Consider the following 17246-nt stretch of genomic DNA (forward strand, 5'->3'; position numbering starts at 1 on the left):
ATGTCCACCCAATTTATGTGAGTGAGGCTAGGATAATTTACAAAAATCTCTCTGTAGATGGCCACGTAGTGTAAAAGCTTCATGAAGGAGGATTTAGTGTTGTATTACACTTCATTAGTTTTAGGTGTACCTCTCAACCAAGAGCATTTTAAAGCAATACAATAATTAAAAGAGTAGCTGTAAACTACAGCTGAGACCCTCAGCATGTAGCAGTGATACATTACTCCTGAACACCTGACAGCTAAATCATTTCTTAGTGCTACAGTCTTGGAAACCCTGAGATGAAACTCACACAGTTTATGAAACTGTCACACTTACTGGGCATCCTCTATAGCTGACATTTCCTCTAGAGGACCATTGGGAATCTCCCCAGTTGACCGACACTTCTCACTGCTGACAGGAGACATAGGAGCGATGAGAAAGAGACTTGACTGAACCAAATTAGTTTAACATAAGTCTTGCTGGATCATGTTTCAATAGAAACCAGTGATGATACAATGTGAGATGGTATCCAAGGCGCTGACATTTTTTAAAGAACAAAACCAAATCAAAAAAAATTATTTAACCCTCATGTGCTGTTCAGGATGTTTTCATCCACCAAGGGTCATTTTTCACTCTTAAATTGGCCATAACTTTCACTGTATTTCAACAAATGGAATGATTTTTGTTAAAAAACCTTAATTTGACAAATTTTATAAATATGATTTAAAAAGTTTCCACAGGTCAATAATACACTGTGGGCAAATTCACTACTCTTTCGTTATGAAAGCATCCACTAAAATAAAAGTGCTGTAAACATATCAGATAAATTAAAAAAAATAAATAAATAAATCTGTTAACTTCAGTTCTGATCAAAACTACTAAATGTAAAAAAAAAAATTCCAGGATTGTAACTCTTTAAATGACAATTTAATAAGTGATGTCACGGATTTGGATTAGTAATAACACTGATTTTAATGCAGTTAGTTTTTGTGCAGCATCAGATTTTAATTTTTTCTCACTAATTTACTGTTCATGGATGTTTTTGCCCCATTAACTGCCATTATGATGACATTTTTTGACACTATATGATAATGCATTATAGTGTGTGTGTGGTCGACAAACGTGCCAGCGTGTTTTGTGGCATCTTCTCCTGATAACGTGGAAAGAAACTTAAATTACTCACCCATTGCTGCTTATGTCACATGCTAAGCATTGTGGGAATCTGACAGAAGCTACATTACAGCACATAAGATATCGGATATCGCCATGTTTTATGACAGACGCGCTCCTCCGTACACAACGTATTCTCTATCCACAAATTATTTGCCATTTGTACGTCTTCATATGCCTTACAAGATGTGTTAAAGATTTTCATACTTCCTCACCGCCTCTGGCAGCTGTTCCTCAAAATTATCCATTGCTATGACAACCGGCTGCAGAAAATGCAGGAAAACAACATTTCCGCATCAACCACACCCACTTCAAATTTCTAACCAATCACACTAACTGTCGGACACCACATGAGAAAAAAGTTCTGCTCAGATAATGTGTTGAGAACAAGCTGTCAGAACTCCCAAATCAGGGCTCTGAGAACAAACTGATGTCATTCTTTTCTCGCAGCCCTGGGAGAGAGAACAAATTTCTCGCTTCTCTACATGCCTATATGTTACACCTTACCCTTTACAGAATCTACAACACAGAAACCGCTGACTTACTTTTATGGTACCATATTTTTCAGATTATAAGTCACAATGACTTATGTGTATATTTACAGTCATTTTGTCGAGTAGTCACTATTGCTAGATGGACACAATCCAATGTGTTCATGTGCCGTTATGTCGGAAGGGCATCTGACATAAAATTTAAGCCAAATCAAACATGCGAATCATAAATATTGTCGTTAACAACGACTACCACTGGTGCTGTTGACCTACAGGGTGCCAGTGGAAATTGGACTACTGTTGGTTGAAGAAGAGGAAGAAGGCGTGTTTGTAGACAAAGAGAGAAAGAGTAGTAGGCAGGAGTGTCGAGTGAGTAGAGTGAAAGGTGGATATCTTGTGTGTTCAGGAGACCAGGAGGAAAGGTAGCAGGTGAAGAGTGTGTCAGATAGGGTGATGAGTCTGAAGCTGGAAGTTGAAGGTGTGATGTTGAATGTTGTCAGTGGTTATGCCCCACAGGTAGGATGTGAGAAGAGAAGGAGAAATTCTGGAGGGAGATGGATGAGGTGATTCAGGGTATCCCTACTGGTGAGAGAGTGGTGATTGAGGCAGACTTCAACGGACATGTTGGTGAGGGGTGGAGGAAAATCTAGAGAGGTGAAGGTTTGCTCTGGAAAGGAGCGGAAGGAAGCTGAGCCGCAGTAAAACAGCGTACATGTGTGTAAATGAGAAGGACTCAAGTAGAACGGTGAGGTTACAGGGAGTAGAGGTGAAGAAGGTGGAGGATTTTAAGTACCTAGGGTCAACAGTTCAGAGCAACAGAGAGTGTGGAAAAGAAGTGAAGAGACGTGTGCAAGCAGGTTGGAACGGGTGTAGGAAAGTGTCAGGTGTGATGTGTGACAAGAGTGTCAACAAGAATGAAAGGAAAGGTGGACAAGACAGTGGTGAGAGCAGCAATGTTGTCTGGTTTAGAGACAATGGCACTGAGAAAAAGACAGGAGGCAGAGCTGGAGGTAGCAGAGCTGAAGATGTTGAGGTTCTCTCGGAGTGACGAGGATGGATAGGATCAGGAATGAGGACATCAGAGGGACAGCTCATGTTAGATGTTTTGGAGAAAAAGCCAGAGAAGCCAGATTGAGATGGTTTGGACATGTTCAGTGGAGGGACAGTGAATACATTGGTAAAAGGATGCTGAGGTTAGAGCTGCCAGGAAGGAGGCCTAGAGGAAGAGCAAAGAGGAGGATCTTGGATTTAGTGAAGGAGGACATGAGGATAGTTGGTGTGGGTGAAGAGGATACAGAGGATAGGGTTAAATGGAGGCAGATGATTCGCTGTGGTGACCCCAGAAGGGAGCAGCCCAAAGGAAAAGAAGTCACTAGTGCTATATGGCACTCTTGACTCAACTGAAGATAATATTGTACCGCCCGAAAAAGTAAAAAAAGCTTATGTTCTCGCTAAACTATAATGTCTATTGTAACACAAGTGAAAATGCCGCCCAAAAGAAAGAGCCATACTACAGACTTCACGCTGCAGGTAATAAAGTATGCAGCTGAAACAAAGTGTGGAGTGAGTGTCAGCCTTCAGACAACCCAAGAGCTGAGGATTACACACAGTCCCCCCCCCCCCCCCAAATGTTACATTTTCACATAACAAGACAATATAATTTGGCAATTTCTAATTAAATTTAACGTCAACTGATTACACATTAAAAGTTTATAGTTGCAATGAAGTCTCACTCATTTTTCTGTGAGGCAAGTGGTGTATGTATTTGTGTTTGTGTGTGTGTGTTGTGTCTGACCCTGTCTTGAGACAGCGGGCTGTGGCTGAGCTGGTGACCAAATCGACACACTCAGCTACTGAGTATTTCTCTGAAGACACACTCTTTTCTTCATCGCTGGAAGACACATACAAACACCAACACACAAATGTACATTAATACCATATGAAGGAATTCATACGCACCACTATCCTTACACACATAGAATACAGTGAGATATGAACAGTAAGGCATGCTGAAGTGACTGACAGGGCACATGGTAAAAACAAAGGATGGATGTCTTGAAATTGGGTAACTTTATGAACACTTAAGTAGGAAAAGCATCAAAATGTACAGCAAATGGAGAAAGTCAACTGTTTTGATTACTTTGCAGTTACAGAGCCAGTAAATAACAGGCAAGCCTAAGATGATCTGAACACTGATTAGACCAAAACTGATTGTGCTAGCCGCCAGTCTTGCTTTGTCTCAGAGAACCACCAATAATCTTAATGAGCAAACACTCACAGACATTGAAATGTAATCCAACATTGGAGTTGCTGCATAGTAATGACTCAGCATTTGCCATTCAGAAAACAAACTGTTATGCTGAAAGAAGAATGTGTGTCCCATTTAATTCTCAGGTTATGGTTGTATTACATTTTAACGTATTACCATATGCAATTCCAATATTTTCATGCTTGGTACAAAGTATTCTTATTATGTACTAACAAAATTCAAATACTTATTTGGTGGTGGGGCCGAACAAGTCGTAGTGAAATGTTATGAAACTAGCATAATTGCAATATGCAATGCAAATTTCAATGCTCAAAAGAAAAACCTTGTTGGATAATTTGGCTGCTACTCCTGTGACCATAGGACTTTGAATATTTTAGGATTATATTTGGACAAGATTAGCTTCTCACAGATATCTGGTGTGGCATTGACCAATAATCAGTACAAATGAAATGAATATGTATATGTCTGCAAAACAAGCAAGTAGTGAGTATACACCTAAAATAAATTAAAGTGACTAATTAACTCCAAATAAAGTTAAGCTGTTCCTGCTGAATTATCCTAACAAGTTCTTGAATGTCTCCTACTGCAAAAAAAAACAAAAAAAAAAACATGGCTGACGATGAGCTTTCAAAAAATGAAAGGGATCTTGTAATTGAAAGTTACTGATCAGGAGAGTAGTACAAAAGAATATCCAAAGCATCAGGTATGCCATGGAGTATGGTGAGGTCAATTAACAAGGCGAGAAAAGAACAGGACATCCCCCTAAAATTCATGAGAAGACAAGGAGAAACTTGGTCCCGGAGCTCCAATGAGGACTAATGTAACATTAAATGAGCTAATGGACGTTCTGACAAATACCAGTTACTCCCTATGTGCGACAGCAATCTCCCATATTCTTTTACTGTATGTCAGGGCTGGAGGGTACAATAGCAAGACAAAGGCTTGCCAGAAAGGCATCCAAGAGTGAATACATTTTTTTGTTTTTTTTTTTTACAAAAAAAAAAAAAATTCACCTTCCAGCATGACAATGACTCAAGCAACATGTTTTGGAATGGCTTGAATATAAAGATGAGACATTTCTGACTTGTCAGTGAATACACACCACCCATCAGCCAGGGGTGACTAATGTCTAATTGCATGATTTAAATTAGCTGTTTTTTTTTTTTTTTTTTACTATTTAGGCTCTGATCCATGGACAGTATTGTGTCCGTTTGCATATTACAATTTTCCTGACAGGTATAACTTTTTTTTTTTTTTTTTTTTGCATTTTTACTATACTGACTTTGGTTAGAGAACACTGGGCCTGAGGAACAAAGTCAATAAGGAGGCACCAAAATAAAATACATATAAATACTGCTTAAAGTCATTTGTAAACCATACAAATCCAGCTGTGTTGAGGTCAAGGCCCCATTATGAAACTGGCCTTCAAGGCAATTTCACTTTAATTTGGTCTTAAATTACTTTGGCCTGTTAAGATGAAAGCCATTACAGAATTGAATAAGCTAAAAAAAGAAAGTAGACTTGGACACACTTTTTGTAGAAACGCATGCAGAATGGAGATAATGAAAACAAACAAACAAAAAAAAAAAAAAAAAAAAAAAAAAGAAGATCAAAGATAAAACTTAAGAAAGAAAAGTTGGTGGTTGACGTGACAACAAGACTACATCACGGCGGCAGGCTGATCTCTGATTGGCTGTACATACCGATAAGATTTCAACACTCTGAAGAAGACCACACCCACAACGCACAGCAAGAGAGAGAGGGGAAGCTCAGGTTGTAAGTGTCACTTAGTTCATTAGACAGTTGTTATTTATTCAGACAGACAGTCTATTGCAGAATTGACAAGTGGGACAGAAGGACACAAGGAATTCAGCTTAAAAACCGTTGTATTTAGGATATACAAGTATTTTACTGCGGAGACATTGCTGAAAATCAAGTATGAAACAATCATCCCTTGTAGGACTGAAGGGTGGCTGCAATCATAGTAGTAGTTTTGTTATTTGTGAAGAATGGGGACTATATCGGTTGAATTTCATTAAAGTGAGGAAAAAGTAGTTTTAAGGGTAGAAAATGTACCGTAATGTTTAGAAACTGTCTATAGAAAATAACTCCTGCGACATAACCTACAACTGTCCTTTCTCTACTGACAATCTCTGTGTGTCCACTGGCTGGTGGCAGGGCCGTGCTTGCACACAGACAGAACCAATATATTTAGACTTCAAGCCTCTAAGAGTATTTGATGCTCATACCATGGTTAGAAAGCCTAAACAACCACAGGCTTATGTGAGCTCTACCTTAGACAGTGAAAGATTAAACAGAAAACACAAATTGAACTCTATTTCTGTGGTGCCACAATGGAAGCAGCACTGACAATACGGTAGTATTATGACTGAAACTGGCTTTGCCAGTCTGTGTGGTATTTTGTTGCCAACATAAAAACAAAATGAGCTGTTGATATTTTTGTCAAAACTTTTGTCTTACATGTTATACTGAAAATAGATGTTTCAGAACCACATCTGATTCTGAAGTAAAGTCACCATTGCTACCATTTAAATGTTTTTTATAAACAAATAATTTTACGAGGTGTAGTGTTTAAGATTTAGTAATATCTGACAATGAATCATCTCGATACCCAATGGTGTTCCTCTTCCAACTGTGAGAGCCTTCAGTGTCTAGCAGGTGCTATGTCTATGTTTATGTCTGTGTTGAGCAACAATATGTCAAGTGATGGTTACTTCAGACTGATTTAGAAATACAATAACGTTAAAGCTAACATATCTAGTATGTAAAAATTTACATAAAAGCCCTTTAACAAGGCTCATAACTTCCATGATGTAACATATCAAATATATTTACTGTATGTATGACTATAAGCTGTACGGGAATATTAGTTGCTTTTAGCAAAAATGCCCTTGTTGAACAGAACAAAAAAACAAATCGCTTTGGTGTATAAGTTACATTTCTAATTATAGTCTAAATTAGTCTATGAAGAATGTAGGCTAGGCATAACAACAAGCAGAAGTGCATTATGAAATTCATTCATCTGTGTCAGGTAAACAACTCCACCAACTTCAGGGGAAAGGTGAAGCAGCATGTCCTCCTCTCTCATTGTTGTCTAAATGCTTACACTCACTCCAAACTTTGTTTAGGCTGCATACTTTATTACCTTCACTCTGAAGTCTGCAATATAGCTTTTTCTTTTAGGCGGCATTTTCACTTGTGTTACACTAGGAGCTGTAGTTCAATGTGAACATAAGCACTTTTATATACATATAAGTCGCTTTACTATATAAATCACATGATAAACCAGAGAACTTAAAAAAAAAAAAAAAGTGTGACTTATAGTTTCAAAAATATGGTACTTTTTCTGCATTGTGGTAGAATTTATAACCCAACTGTTCCCTCTCTAGAACCAGTGTTTGGGTTGTCTTCCTGGGCTATTGTTTAAACCTGTGAAGGGAGACCCAATTACTATGTAGAGATAAAAGGCTCATTCCAACATAAAAACCCTAAAGTTATTCTTATTTTCAGGTGATTACACACTAAAATGAATATAAATAAGAATACCATTTCATTTCCTTTTCTGATAAAATCCTTCTAAATCTTACACACTACACCTTAATTTAACAGTCTCCAACAAGTTAATGTAATATGTCCAGTGTTTTTAGTTTTCAGGAAACCAGGATGGAAACTGATTACTGTGTTCGACGTACCTCTTGAAGACGGCAGTCTCGGTCTTGGCATCAACAGTCAGGCTGACTGTTTCTTTCATGGAGCCATTCATGACTGTCTCTGTGATACTGCGCTGCTCACAACAGGCTGTTTCCTCCTCTGCTTTAGATCTCCCACAATCCTTAGATAAGGTGGCAGAAGGAGAAGCCACACTGGTTCCCAACCAGCCATCACAGTCTGAGGGGGGTTTTAAAAATGTTTTTCAAATGCTTCAGATCTGACCAAAGTCAAGGCAATCTCAGCTGATTCACATTTAACAATTCAAAGCTACCCCAACTGGATGGATATAAACTCCCTAATGGTCACTTCAGATTATTGTGATTTTCAATTCAGGCATTTACTTTTAATAGTCAAGGTTAGGGGTTGTTCAAAAGCTGTAACCCTAAAAAGATCATTATTTGTCAACATGGACATACATGTGAGTGTGTGTGTAGATATATATATATGTATATCTCACCTTCAGGCTGCATGGGTGCATTGACCCCTAGAGGGTCCATTGTCTCTATGCTGGTTTCCATAGCAACAGGGGAATTGCACCTCAGAGGGTCTTTGGAACTGAAAAAGAGCAATTTCTATATATGTAGGATTCTTTCACATTCAACGATGATGGTGGCTTACAACAACCACTGTTCTGCTATAGCTGCAACATAACATAAACCAAATAAAGAGTCTACCAGTATGTTCTACCTGACAGGGGTGAAGTTGGAAAAATCAGCCCAGCCCGTTTCAGAATTGGAGTTGGCAGCAGCAGAGGTGTTCCATGCTGCCTCAGGAGAAAATTCTGTAGAAGAGGACGATGACAAAGCAGAGGAGGCAGTGGGGTTGTTTGGGCTAGAGGGTGGAACTGTCGTTGTACCTGTGTCCATGGGGATATCATCAAAGTTGGCTGTCCACACTGGTCCTAATGACAGTAAGGTACTGATGAAACTGTGGTTTTGTTAATAGTTAAAAAATAAAACTTACAATCGTGCATCACATTTGCACCAGCATCAAACAACTAGCTAATTCTGTCATCCTACTAGATCATCCAAATGTGAATCCTAACCCAAAACTAGGGAAGAATGCAAAGAAAAGCAAAGCATCACACATAGGTTCTGCTAGGACAGTGCATTTTTATAAGGATGCCACAAACATTTTTTGTGCAAAGCATTTAAAACTGCACAATTACTTCAGGAAATGTTCATGTTGAACAACTGCTTTCCATTTTACAATACAATTAACATTACCTCAAAATTTGAATCTTAAGCAAAATCTCAGGAAGAATGCAAACTGGCACCAATTTTATAACATAAATCCATTTGTTAATGTTCTGTTCTTGGATTGATACATGGTTATTGAATATACCAACCTGTGTCGACTTCCATCGTGTCATCGGTGGCAGAGTTGGAAGTTTCAAATGGATCTCGCTTAACATCCTCCTCCTCTGAGTCTGTGCTCTCCTCACTGTCTGTGCTGCCTGAACTCCTGAGATGGAAAAAGACCAAAGCTATTTCCAATCCAAATCTGAATTCATTCTCCCTTTATATGTGGGAATGCAGTAAGTGTATAGCTTAGTGATGTCCACACACCGGGCAAGTGTGAATCAGCTAATGCTGACTAAATAATCGTTCATGATAATGTCAGCCAATGACTGTATTACTTACTAACAATGAGCTAAGCATTTAAAAATTACTGTAGGTTTTAAATAACGAGTGAAAAAAAGGTTTTACAACTGATATCAGCATGTGTTTTGGCAGTTTATAGCCTGCTGATTCCTGTGTGCATGATTAGCATGGTAATATATTGTGATTCTGGGACATCTAAAGGTTAAGAGTGGAGAAACAGTTATCGAACACTATAAGAAAAGAAGTGGAAATGGGAAGATCACCTAGCCTGACTAGGTCATCCGCAAAGCAATGGAAGTTAGTGCCAAAGTTATGGATGATCCAGCCGATAAGAGCAGTGTATAGAGAGAAGAGTAGGGGACTGAGGACAGAGCCTTGCAGAACATCTTAATGTAAACGTGAAATGGTTCAAATGATGTTAAAAACAGAGTTTTATTAGTCATAAAAGATCTCAGGCAAGTTAAAGGAATACATTTCCTACATTTTCCTCCAGGTTCCTACAGGCATGCTTTAAAGGACATAAATGCTATACCAAGGTGCCGGAGCATGTGGTTTTTTTAATGTTAGTATATACAAACATGTGCCTGTGCTTAGCTGACCTTGGACGTCTCTGTGACTCTGGTGCAAAGGTGATGTCTTTTTCGTCCCAGATATCCTCCTCATCCGAACCAGCATCTTCAAACTGCTGGATTTTCTCTTTACAGCGTGCTTCAAACAAAGCTATATTCGCCTATGGAATCACACACACAGAAGCCAGATTTAGAAATATTAATTAATTATTCTACAGAACAAAAGTCACTCTGTCTTGAAGCAGACAGCAGACATTAACATGTATACAGTATCATAGTACAGCAGCTTCGCCGCTTCATCGAACCGGAAATTAAAGCATTTCTACGCACGCCCACAATTTCCATTTGTGCCCCAGTTCCTTTTTTATTTATTTATTTTTAAACCAGTGGTACTGTATTTGCTGAAAATTGAAATTTGAGAGAGAGAGAAAAAAAAGGTTTAATATTTGTGCTTTGCTCCAAGCTTTTGGTTTAAATAAAGATTACAGCAAAGCTTCCTTCATGAAGGTGAATCCTTGTTTTCTATACATATGCATTTTTTGCAAAGGACAAATTTATCAATTCACAGTGTTGCATCTGCTTCTAAATAAGTGTCAGTGACACCAGGAAACTAAGACACACCATAATTAATGACCACCACATTTACTCATGTATTCCAATAAAAACTAATTTTAACTCTCATTGACTTTAATAAATGCAAGAAAAATAATCAATGTACTTACACTTTCATTTGTATTCAGCGAAAAACTGATGTCTGATATTCTGTCAAAAGGAATACTGTAATATTAAAGAGGACAGAGTTTAGTTCAGTTATGATCATTAGACATCCACATATATAATATAGCTACATACAGGCAGAAAGGCACACAAATCTAACACTACATGTCCAGGGAAACAAAGTTTGACATATGACAAAATTCATAATCTGTCTTGAAAATACCCGAATAAAGGATAAATGTCAGTTTTACATGACAAATAGGCAGAAATGATAAAGAAAGAGGGCAGTTTGAAACGTCTTACCCAAAACTGCAACAGAGGGCCAGAGAGGAAAGTAGAACTTGGCTAATTGTTGCTGGTAGTTGTTATTGAGTGGTCGCGTTTTAGTATTTGGAATTTTCTTGTGTTGTTTTTTGTAATGTTTGTTATACCTAATACCATTACTCACAGGATGCCTCGACCTTTTCCGAACATAATTTAATTACTCCTTCAACCGGACCAAACCATATTAGCTATAGCTTAACTCACCAGGACACCTGCCCTGTTCTCCACTCATTCATGTGACACCACAGCTCGATTTCTCTCCTGTGCCCATTGTTTCTTATTCTTGGCTGTCAATGCTCGCCCACATTTCTGACAGACTCAAAATTATATGGTTGTGGTCTGTTGTATATTTGTGGAAATACATTTTCAAGTTCATCAGTTTCATGGTACATTGTCTATGGCTGTTCAGATGCTTGTTTACCCCATGTTACATCATAGTTCTGACATCATGGATGTTTTACATCATAAAACGTCTCCTAGTGACAATCCGGTGAATATTAAATAACTTTTCACCAAAATCATAAATACAGTGATTTTTCCTATGCTCTGATGAAATCTGACTCCAATCTGTCACATTCTCTTTAAAAATTTAGACATTAGAAGTGTCTTTACTGGAATCCAACATTCCCATCATATGTGCAGTAAAGTAACAAGTAACACTTGTAAAATAAAAAGTGTGCATCTTGATCAATATTTTAAGACAAATGTAGGTTGCGTGCACACTGATTGTGCTGCTTCCAGCTTTTGTGCATTTTGTGCTGATCTAGGTGATACACAATCTTAATACTGCCAACCTTTAAAATAAGATATTCTTTTCATCTCACTTGTTTTCTTTTAAACTTGTCAGACTGTGTCTAATAATCACTGACAGAAAGATGAGGGAGTCATTTACAACAACTACAATTTCAATCATTCCTGTGGGTAGTGAATGAGGAGTACTACAATAGGTGATGAAGACAAAGTCAGGTTAAGAGTCAGCTTCTTTACATACACAAATCCAGCAATCTCTTTACCAATTGCCAAATCTGGGTTGGTTGGTCAAAAATCCCAAACTTCGGAATTTCCCTTAAATCAAAGTTTTGAGAATTAAAAAGGGAAATGGCACATTTTTACCACAGTAAGGAGAGTAATTACTGAAGTAACTGTATCCCAAATTCTCTAAAACCAATTTACCTTCCAACATGTGCAATCATGCTAACTGGCAAGTAACTGACTGGTATGCAAAGTGTTTAACCCTCATGCTGTTCCGGATGGATGGGTTTGGTGGGTTTTCATCCACCAAGGGTCATTTTTCACTCTTAATATGGCCATACTTTTCACTGTATTTAACCAACGGGAATGATTTTTGGTGACAAACCTTAATTTGACATAAATTTTGGAAATATGATTTCAAAATTTTCCAGATACATCACTTCTGTAAATTACTTCTTGTTGCATGTTTATTCTGTCAAATTAGTCTTGATAACATTATTTTCTTTGAGGCTGGGAATTGTTGAATTGTTGGCAGTTATTTACCAGTTACAGTCCACCAGACTTCCTGTATTTATAAATATACAAGTGCATCTGCTAATCTTAATTTTTAACAAAAGTTGAAAGAATTAATGCCAGCAGTGGGGAAAAAGATTCTAAACATCTGTATTGGTATATTGTTTATGTCTTCCACCCCAATTTTTTGCTACATCAGGCCAATTTCAAATAGACTGATAATTTGAAACATGTATGTAAAAGGAGCTTCATTTCAACCCACAAGTTGAAAGTGAAGCAGATGTTTCAAAACATAATTTGCTACTAGCTGCATCCAACATCCCACAACCATAATAGAAGATTATATCCTCAAAAGCTGCTTGCTCTACTGAAGGGACAGTGCATGACAACAGCTGGTTTCCTCTCTTAAAGCCTACTGATAACATCTGAGCAAAAGCAATAACCATCGAAATTACATTTTCTGTGGCAAACTGGAAAAAAGGTACGCAGTTTTATTGTCAAAACTTTGGATTAATTAAAATTAGACTGCATGACAGTAAGATTAACTCATTTGATTAATTATTTTATCATTAGCAAGAAAAAAAAAAAAAACAAATCTGCAAGACCAGCTTTTAATATCATAATGCCCTGTCCCATCAGTGGTACATACTTATACATTATGTTCAATCATGCAGGATGAGTACTCACTCCACAACATCGTCCTGATCAGCAAACTCTTCATCATTGAAGCCGAACTGCTCAATAAAATTGGACGTCATTTGTTGCATCTGATAATCAGAAAAGGCCTGGCAAAACCCAGGACCAACGATAATGATATAGTCTTGGCTCTACAAAAAACTGGTCATTACTTGCAGTATAGAAAACAGCAAATATATATACTATGATGTAAATACAATTATGATAAATACACTCCCCAGATTAATAACTACAAATTTAGCATTTAGAGTCCAAAATTTGTTTATCAATAAAACAAGTCAATTCTATAATATTTACTGCTTATGTACTGATAAAGTTTCTGTTAGTAACAAAAATAATTTAAAAAAAATTAAGAAATATTTCTGAAGGTTACTACTGTGCATGGCCCATAAAGTATTTTAAGACCAAAGACCTGTTCACAAAGACGTGTCGCTTTTGTTCTGGTGTTTCTTACACAAAGCACGGGAAGAAAAACATTTTTAAATGTCTTATGCTACCTAATTCTGATGAGATAATATTTTCTAATTATACTAATTTTAGGAAACCAGGACCTTTTAGAAGCAACACTTCACTTTAAACTGTTATGATAAAAGAAATGTATATTTGTAAATCAGGTCTGGGTGGCTATGGGTCTGCTTTGAGTGCATGTACATGTGTGTGTTTAGGTCTTACTTGTTGTAAAGAGGAATCCTGGTGAAACCCACTGTCTTTGAAGTCCACTTCATCATCACTGGAAGAATGGATATGGTGTGTGTTTACCTAAAAGACAATTTCCAAGATGAAAATCCTTACTAATATATCGTTTGTTCAGAACAAAATGACAAAGATGATCAATGGAAACAAAAATTATCAACTCATGGAGGGCTGTATTCAAAAATCAATGAAGCAACTGAAAATCAAGAGGAAAAACTGGAATCACAGGCTCATCCAAGCTGTGTGAATTTCATCACAGTAGATGAAAGATTTTTCACATTTTCAGATTGTGGATTACAATAACCTGTACACACAAGCAGAATAAAGAGGTTGAAATTCAAAACGGTTACACTGTTTTGAAAACACAACCTGAAAGAATTTCATCTCAAAAAAAAAAAAAAAAAAAAAAAAAACAGCCCTCTGTTCCGTTTGTTTTGTTCTTTAAAAACATGAAAAAATATTCTGAATGTCCAAAAAAAAAAAAAAATTCAAATTCAAAAATGGATAGTAAAGCAGGAGTGTAAAAACATTATCCAAATGTATTTACTTATTTCTGTCCTAAATTACATCAGAACATTAACTTTCAACAGACTAACCTACTAATACTTTAATACTGTTCTTTTGAAGGAAAAAAAAATAATCAAAATACCTATTTAATTTTTTTATATTCAAACACAGACAAAGATGACCTCAAGATGAGAGGAAAGTGGGATGCAGAGAATGCCAGGTTAAGACCACGCCAGCCATTTGACTCACTTTATTAAGCCTATACCGATCCTTATGTCATCAACACTGTTCATGTTGCTACTCACCAGATCAACAGTGTTTCTCTTGTTTGTGTCAGCCAGCTGCCCAGAAATAAAGGCCTCCCATTTCTCTCTATCCTCTGCTGGGAGCTCTGTGTGACACATGCAAAGAGTTCTTATATACTCAATTTTCACATATTATGTATTGGACTAAAGTGCTAAAAAAAAAAATTATTCTCTCAAGTCCTTGCCAAGTTATTTTGACGAATAGCTTGGGCAGCATTGCTTAGACCGATGCAATACTGAAGGAAGATTACTACATAGTTAAAACCAATGTACAAACTAAACGCATAACCATTACAGAGCTACTTGATTAGAACTGAAAAAAACAGATAATTTTCAAGACAGATGAGGATAGAGAAATGTGTATGCAAAAAGAAGTATTTACCAGAGATGAGCTGTTGTATCTGTGGTCCATTAGGGCCTTTTTCACAGTTATGAACTATAGAGTTGGCTATTCTGGTGAGGTGACCCATGTAGCCTCGTCGACGACCACCTGCCGCCCTTAAAGAAACACAAAGATATGAATATAATTATGAAGACATATTACAATTTATTACCTTTACACTACAGCCAAGCATCACTCTTTCAAAGAATATCAACCATGATGAGTAGTGATCTTGTGATATCTGAATATACTTGTGTTTTTTTCGTAGTAAAAGGGTGCTGATCTTTTGATATTAAATACAAAGTTGCTACAGCCGACAAAGTCTAATTTGCAGTAGAGCAAAATACTCACTGATCTTTCTCATTGGAGCTCCAGGCATCTATAATTCTCTGTATAAACTGGCACTTTTGAAACAGCTGAAGGGGGAAAAAAAAGAGAAATTAAACAAATTCAGTGTACCTACAGTATAGTGCATACTGCTGTTGTGTCTGCACTCTCTCACATACACACACCTACTCTGTATTCTCTGTAAGTCCTGCTGAATATCAACTAATTGGTGTATGTCTTCCTAAATACAGAAAGATAAGTGCTTTCTATACAGTCCAAGGTAAGAAAAAAAAAACAAAAAACAAAAAAACCTGACTATGTCAGAGATAACTCCAACTACCTTTAGAAATGTGATGTAGAATTTGACATTTTTTGGTAATGTTAAATGATCAACTGCAATACAGCTTCAATATAGTATTTTTAAACCTATTTAACAACTTTAGCTTTAGTTAGCTAAAACACAGACACTAATGCAATTCTGCTATAGTCCCATCGGTAAAAGCTAGAGGGGACCAAAACAATGACTCTTAATTTTAGGAGAAGTAAAAATGTATATTTCTCTCTCTAGCATTCTGATCTTACATGTTTGATGAGGATGCTCCCCTTTGCATGTTCATGCTCTGTGTCTGGCTGGATGTCAACAGGGGCAGGGGGCATGGCCAGAATCATGGCTGTGCAGATCTCCACCTGAATATGGAGGAAATTGTTCCAGATGTATTTGAAATACATGTCCTGTGGAGAAAACAAAATAATTTCAAAGAGATATTAGTAAATGATTTTTATTTTACAATGTAGATTGAAGCCTTATCAGTACATACTAAAGAAAAATTCCAAAATAAAAAATAAAATATATCAAACAACCTCACGTTCATTTATGTTGTAAGGTAGAAATTTGTCTTTGACTAAATAACAAAGCTTAATAACAAACATAAATGAAACAAGAGGTTACTTTAGCCAAGAAGTTAGATTCAGTTAATAAATAAAAAAAAAAAAAAAAAAAAAAAAAAAAAGTTAGTCAACATCATATACAAAGAAAATATTAAGATTGTCTAAGGAATAATTCAGGTGCAAACAGTGTTGTAAGATAAAATGCTAAGAATGTTGGCTCTTCCATTACATACTTATTTAACTGACACAGTAGATGGCAAATGAATGATTTTTTCTTTACACATAGGACTACTGACTTCCTGAAGTCAGGACCCTACACAATACATTTGGGTCTCTTCCATAGGAATGTTAGTGGTAGTTAAATGGTGGGTCTATGGGAAAGCTAAAATAACAGGGTTTTATTGCCTGAAAAATGGTTTGATGCAACAACCAATGGACAAGATAAGGATTGTGACATCTGTGTGCACATGGGGGTCGCTTTGATGTCTTTTTGAGAGTGGGTCCTGTGTTGTACTCAGTATAAGTAGAATGGATTTGAGATGTACTGATCAGAAGAGACACCGACTTGCTGTGGTGTCGAGTTTCTTCATTTCTGTAAGGCTTAGTTAGTCTTAAATATAAACACTATACAATATGCATCTCGATACACTGTCAGCAATCCAATACATTAATAATATACAACAATTACCAACATAATGACAACTGTGACTGCAACAACTAATCAATATTATCAATTAAATTTGATTATTATTTATTATGTATTTATTGATTACTGTATTTTCTGGACTATAAGTCGCACTGGAATATTAGTCATTTTTAGCAAAAAATGGCCTTGTTGAACATGAAAAAAACAAAAAAAAAAAACATAAGTCTCTTCAGTGTATAAGGTGCACTTCTAATTACACTAATCACAGTCTAAATTAGCATATAACGAACATAGGCTAAGCACAACAGCAAGTGACAAACTTTGCCAACTTCTGGGATAGTGTGAAGTGGTGTGTCTACCTTCTCTCTCTCTCTCTCAGGTTGCCTGAGTCTCGACACTCACTCCAAACTTTGTTTTAGCGGCGCACTTTACTTTTTACAGTACTTTAACACATAAGTC

At 36.8% G+C, this 17246-nt stretch overlaps 1 protein-coding gene across 7 annotated transcripts in view; it reads right to left on the minus strand.

The window, feature by feature from the left end:
* ppp6r3 (protein phosphatase 6, regulatory subunit 3) overlaps positions 1 to 17246 on the minus strand; it is a 35979-nt gene that overhangs the window by 3133 nt on the left and 15600 nt on the right. For 2 of the 7 annotated variants that reach the window (XM_026311823.2, XM_026311824.2), the window contains exons 11-24: positions 15836 to 15985; positions 15278 to 15342; positions 14927 to 15042; positions 14545 to 14630; positions 13712 to 13798; positions 13031 to 13128; positions 10540 to 10594; positions 9848 to 9978; positions 8993 to 9108; positions 8332 to 8545; positions 8102 to 8199; positions 7626 to 7821; positions 3439 to 3534; positions 319 to 393 (exon numbers count right to left, since the gene is read on the minus strand). In XM_026311823.2, coding sequence (XP_026167608.1) covers positions 319 to 393; positions 3439 to 3534; positions 7626 to 7821; positions 8102 to 8199; positions 8332 to 8545; positions 8993 to 9108; positions 9848 to 9978; positions 10540 to 10594; positions 13031 to 13128; positions 13712 to 13798; positions 14545 to 14630; positions 14927 to 15042; positions 15278 to 15342; positions 15836 to 15985 — 1583 coding nt within the window. The remainder of the gene's footprint in view (positions 1 to 318; positions 394 to 3438; positions 3535 to 7625; positions 7822 to 8101; positions 8200 to 8331; positions 8546 to 8992; positions 9109 to 9847; positions 9979 to 10539; positions 10595 to 13030; positions 13129 to 13711; positions 13799 to 14544; positions 14631 to 14926; positions 15043 to 15277; positions 15343 to 15835; positions 15986 to 17246) is intronic. The other 5 variants (XM_026311828.2, XM_026311826.2, XM_026311830.2 and 2 more) reach the window with 5 other exon arrangements.

The sequence above is a fragment of the Mastacembelus armatus genome, chromosome 6 (assembly GCF_900324485.2).
Source record: "Mastacembelus armatus chromosome 6, fMasArm1.2, whole genome shotgun sequence".
Classification (NCBI taxonomy): Eukaryota; Metazoa; Chordata; class Actinopteri; order Synbranchiformes; family Mastacembelidae; genus Mastacembelus; species Mastacembelus armatus.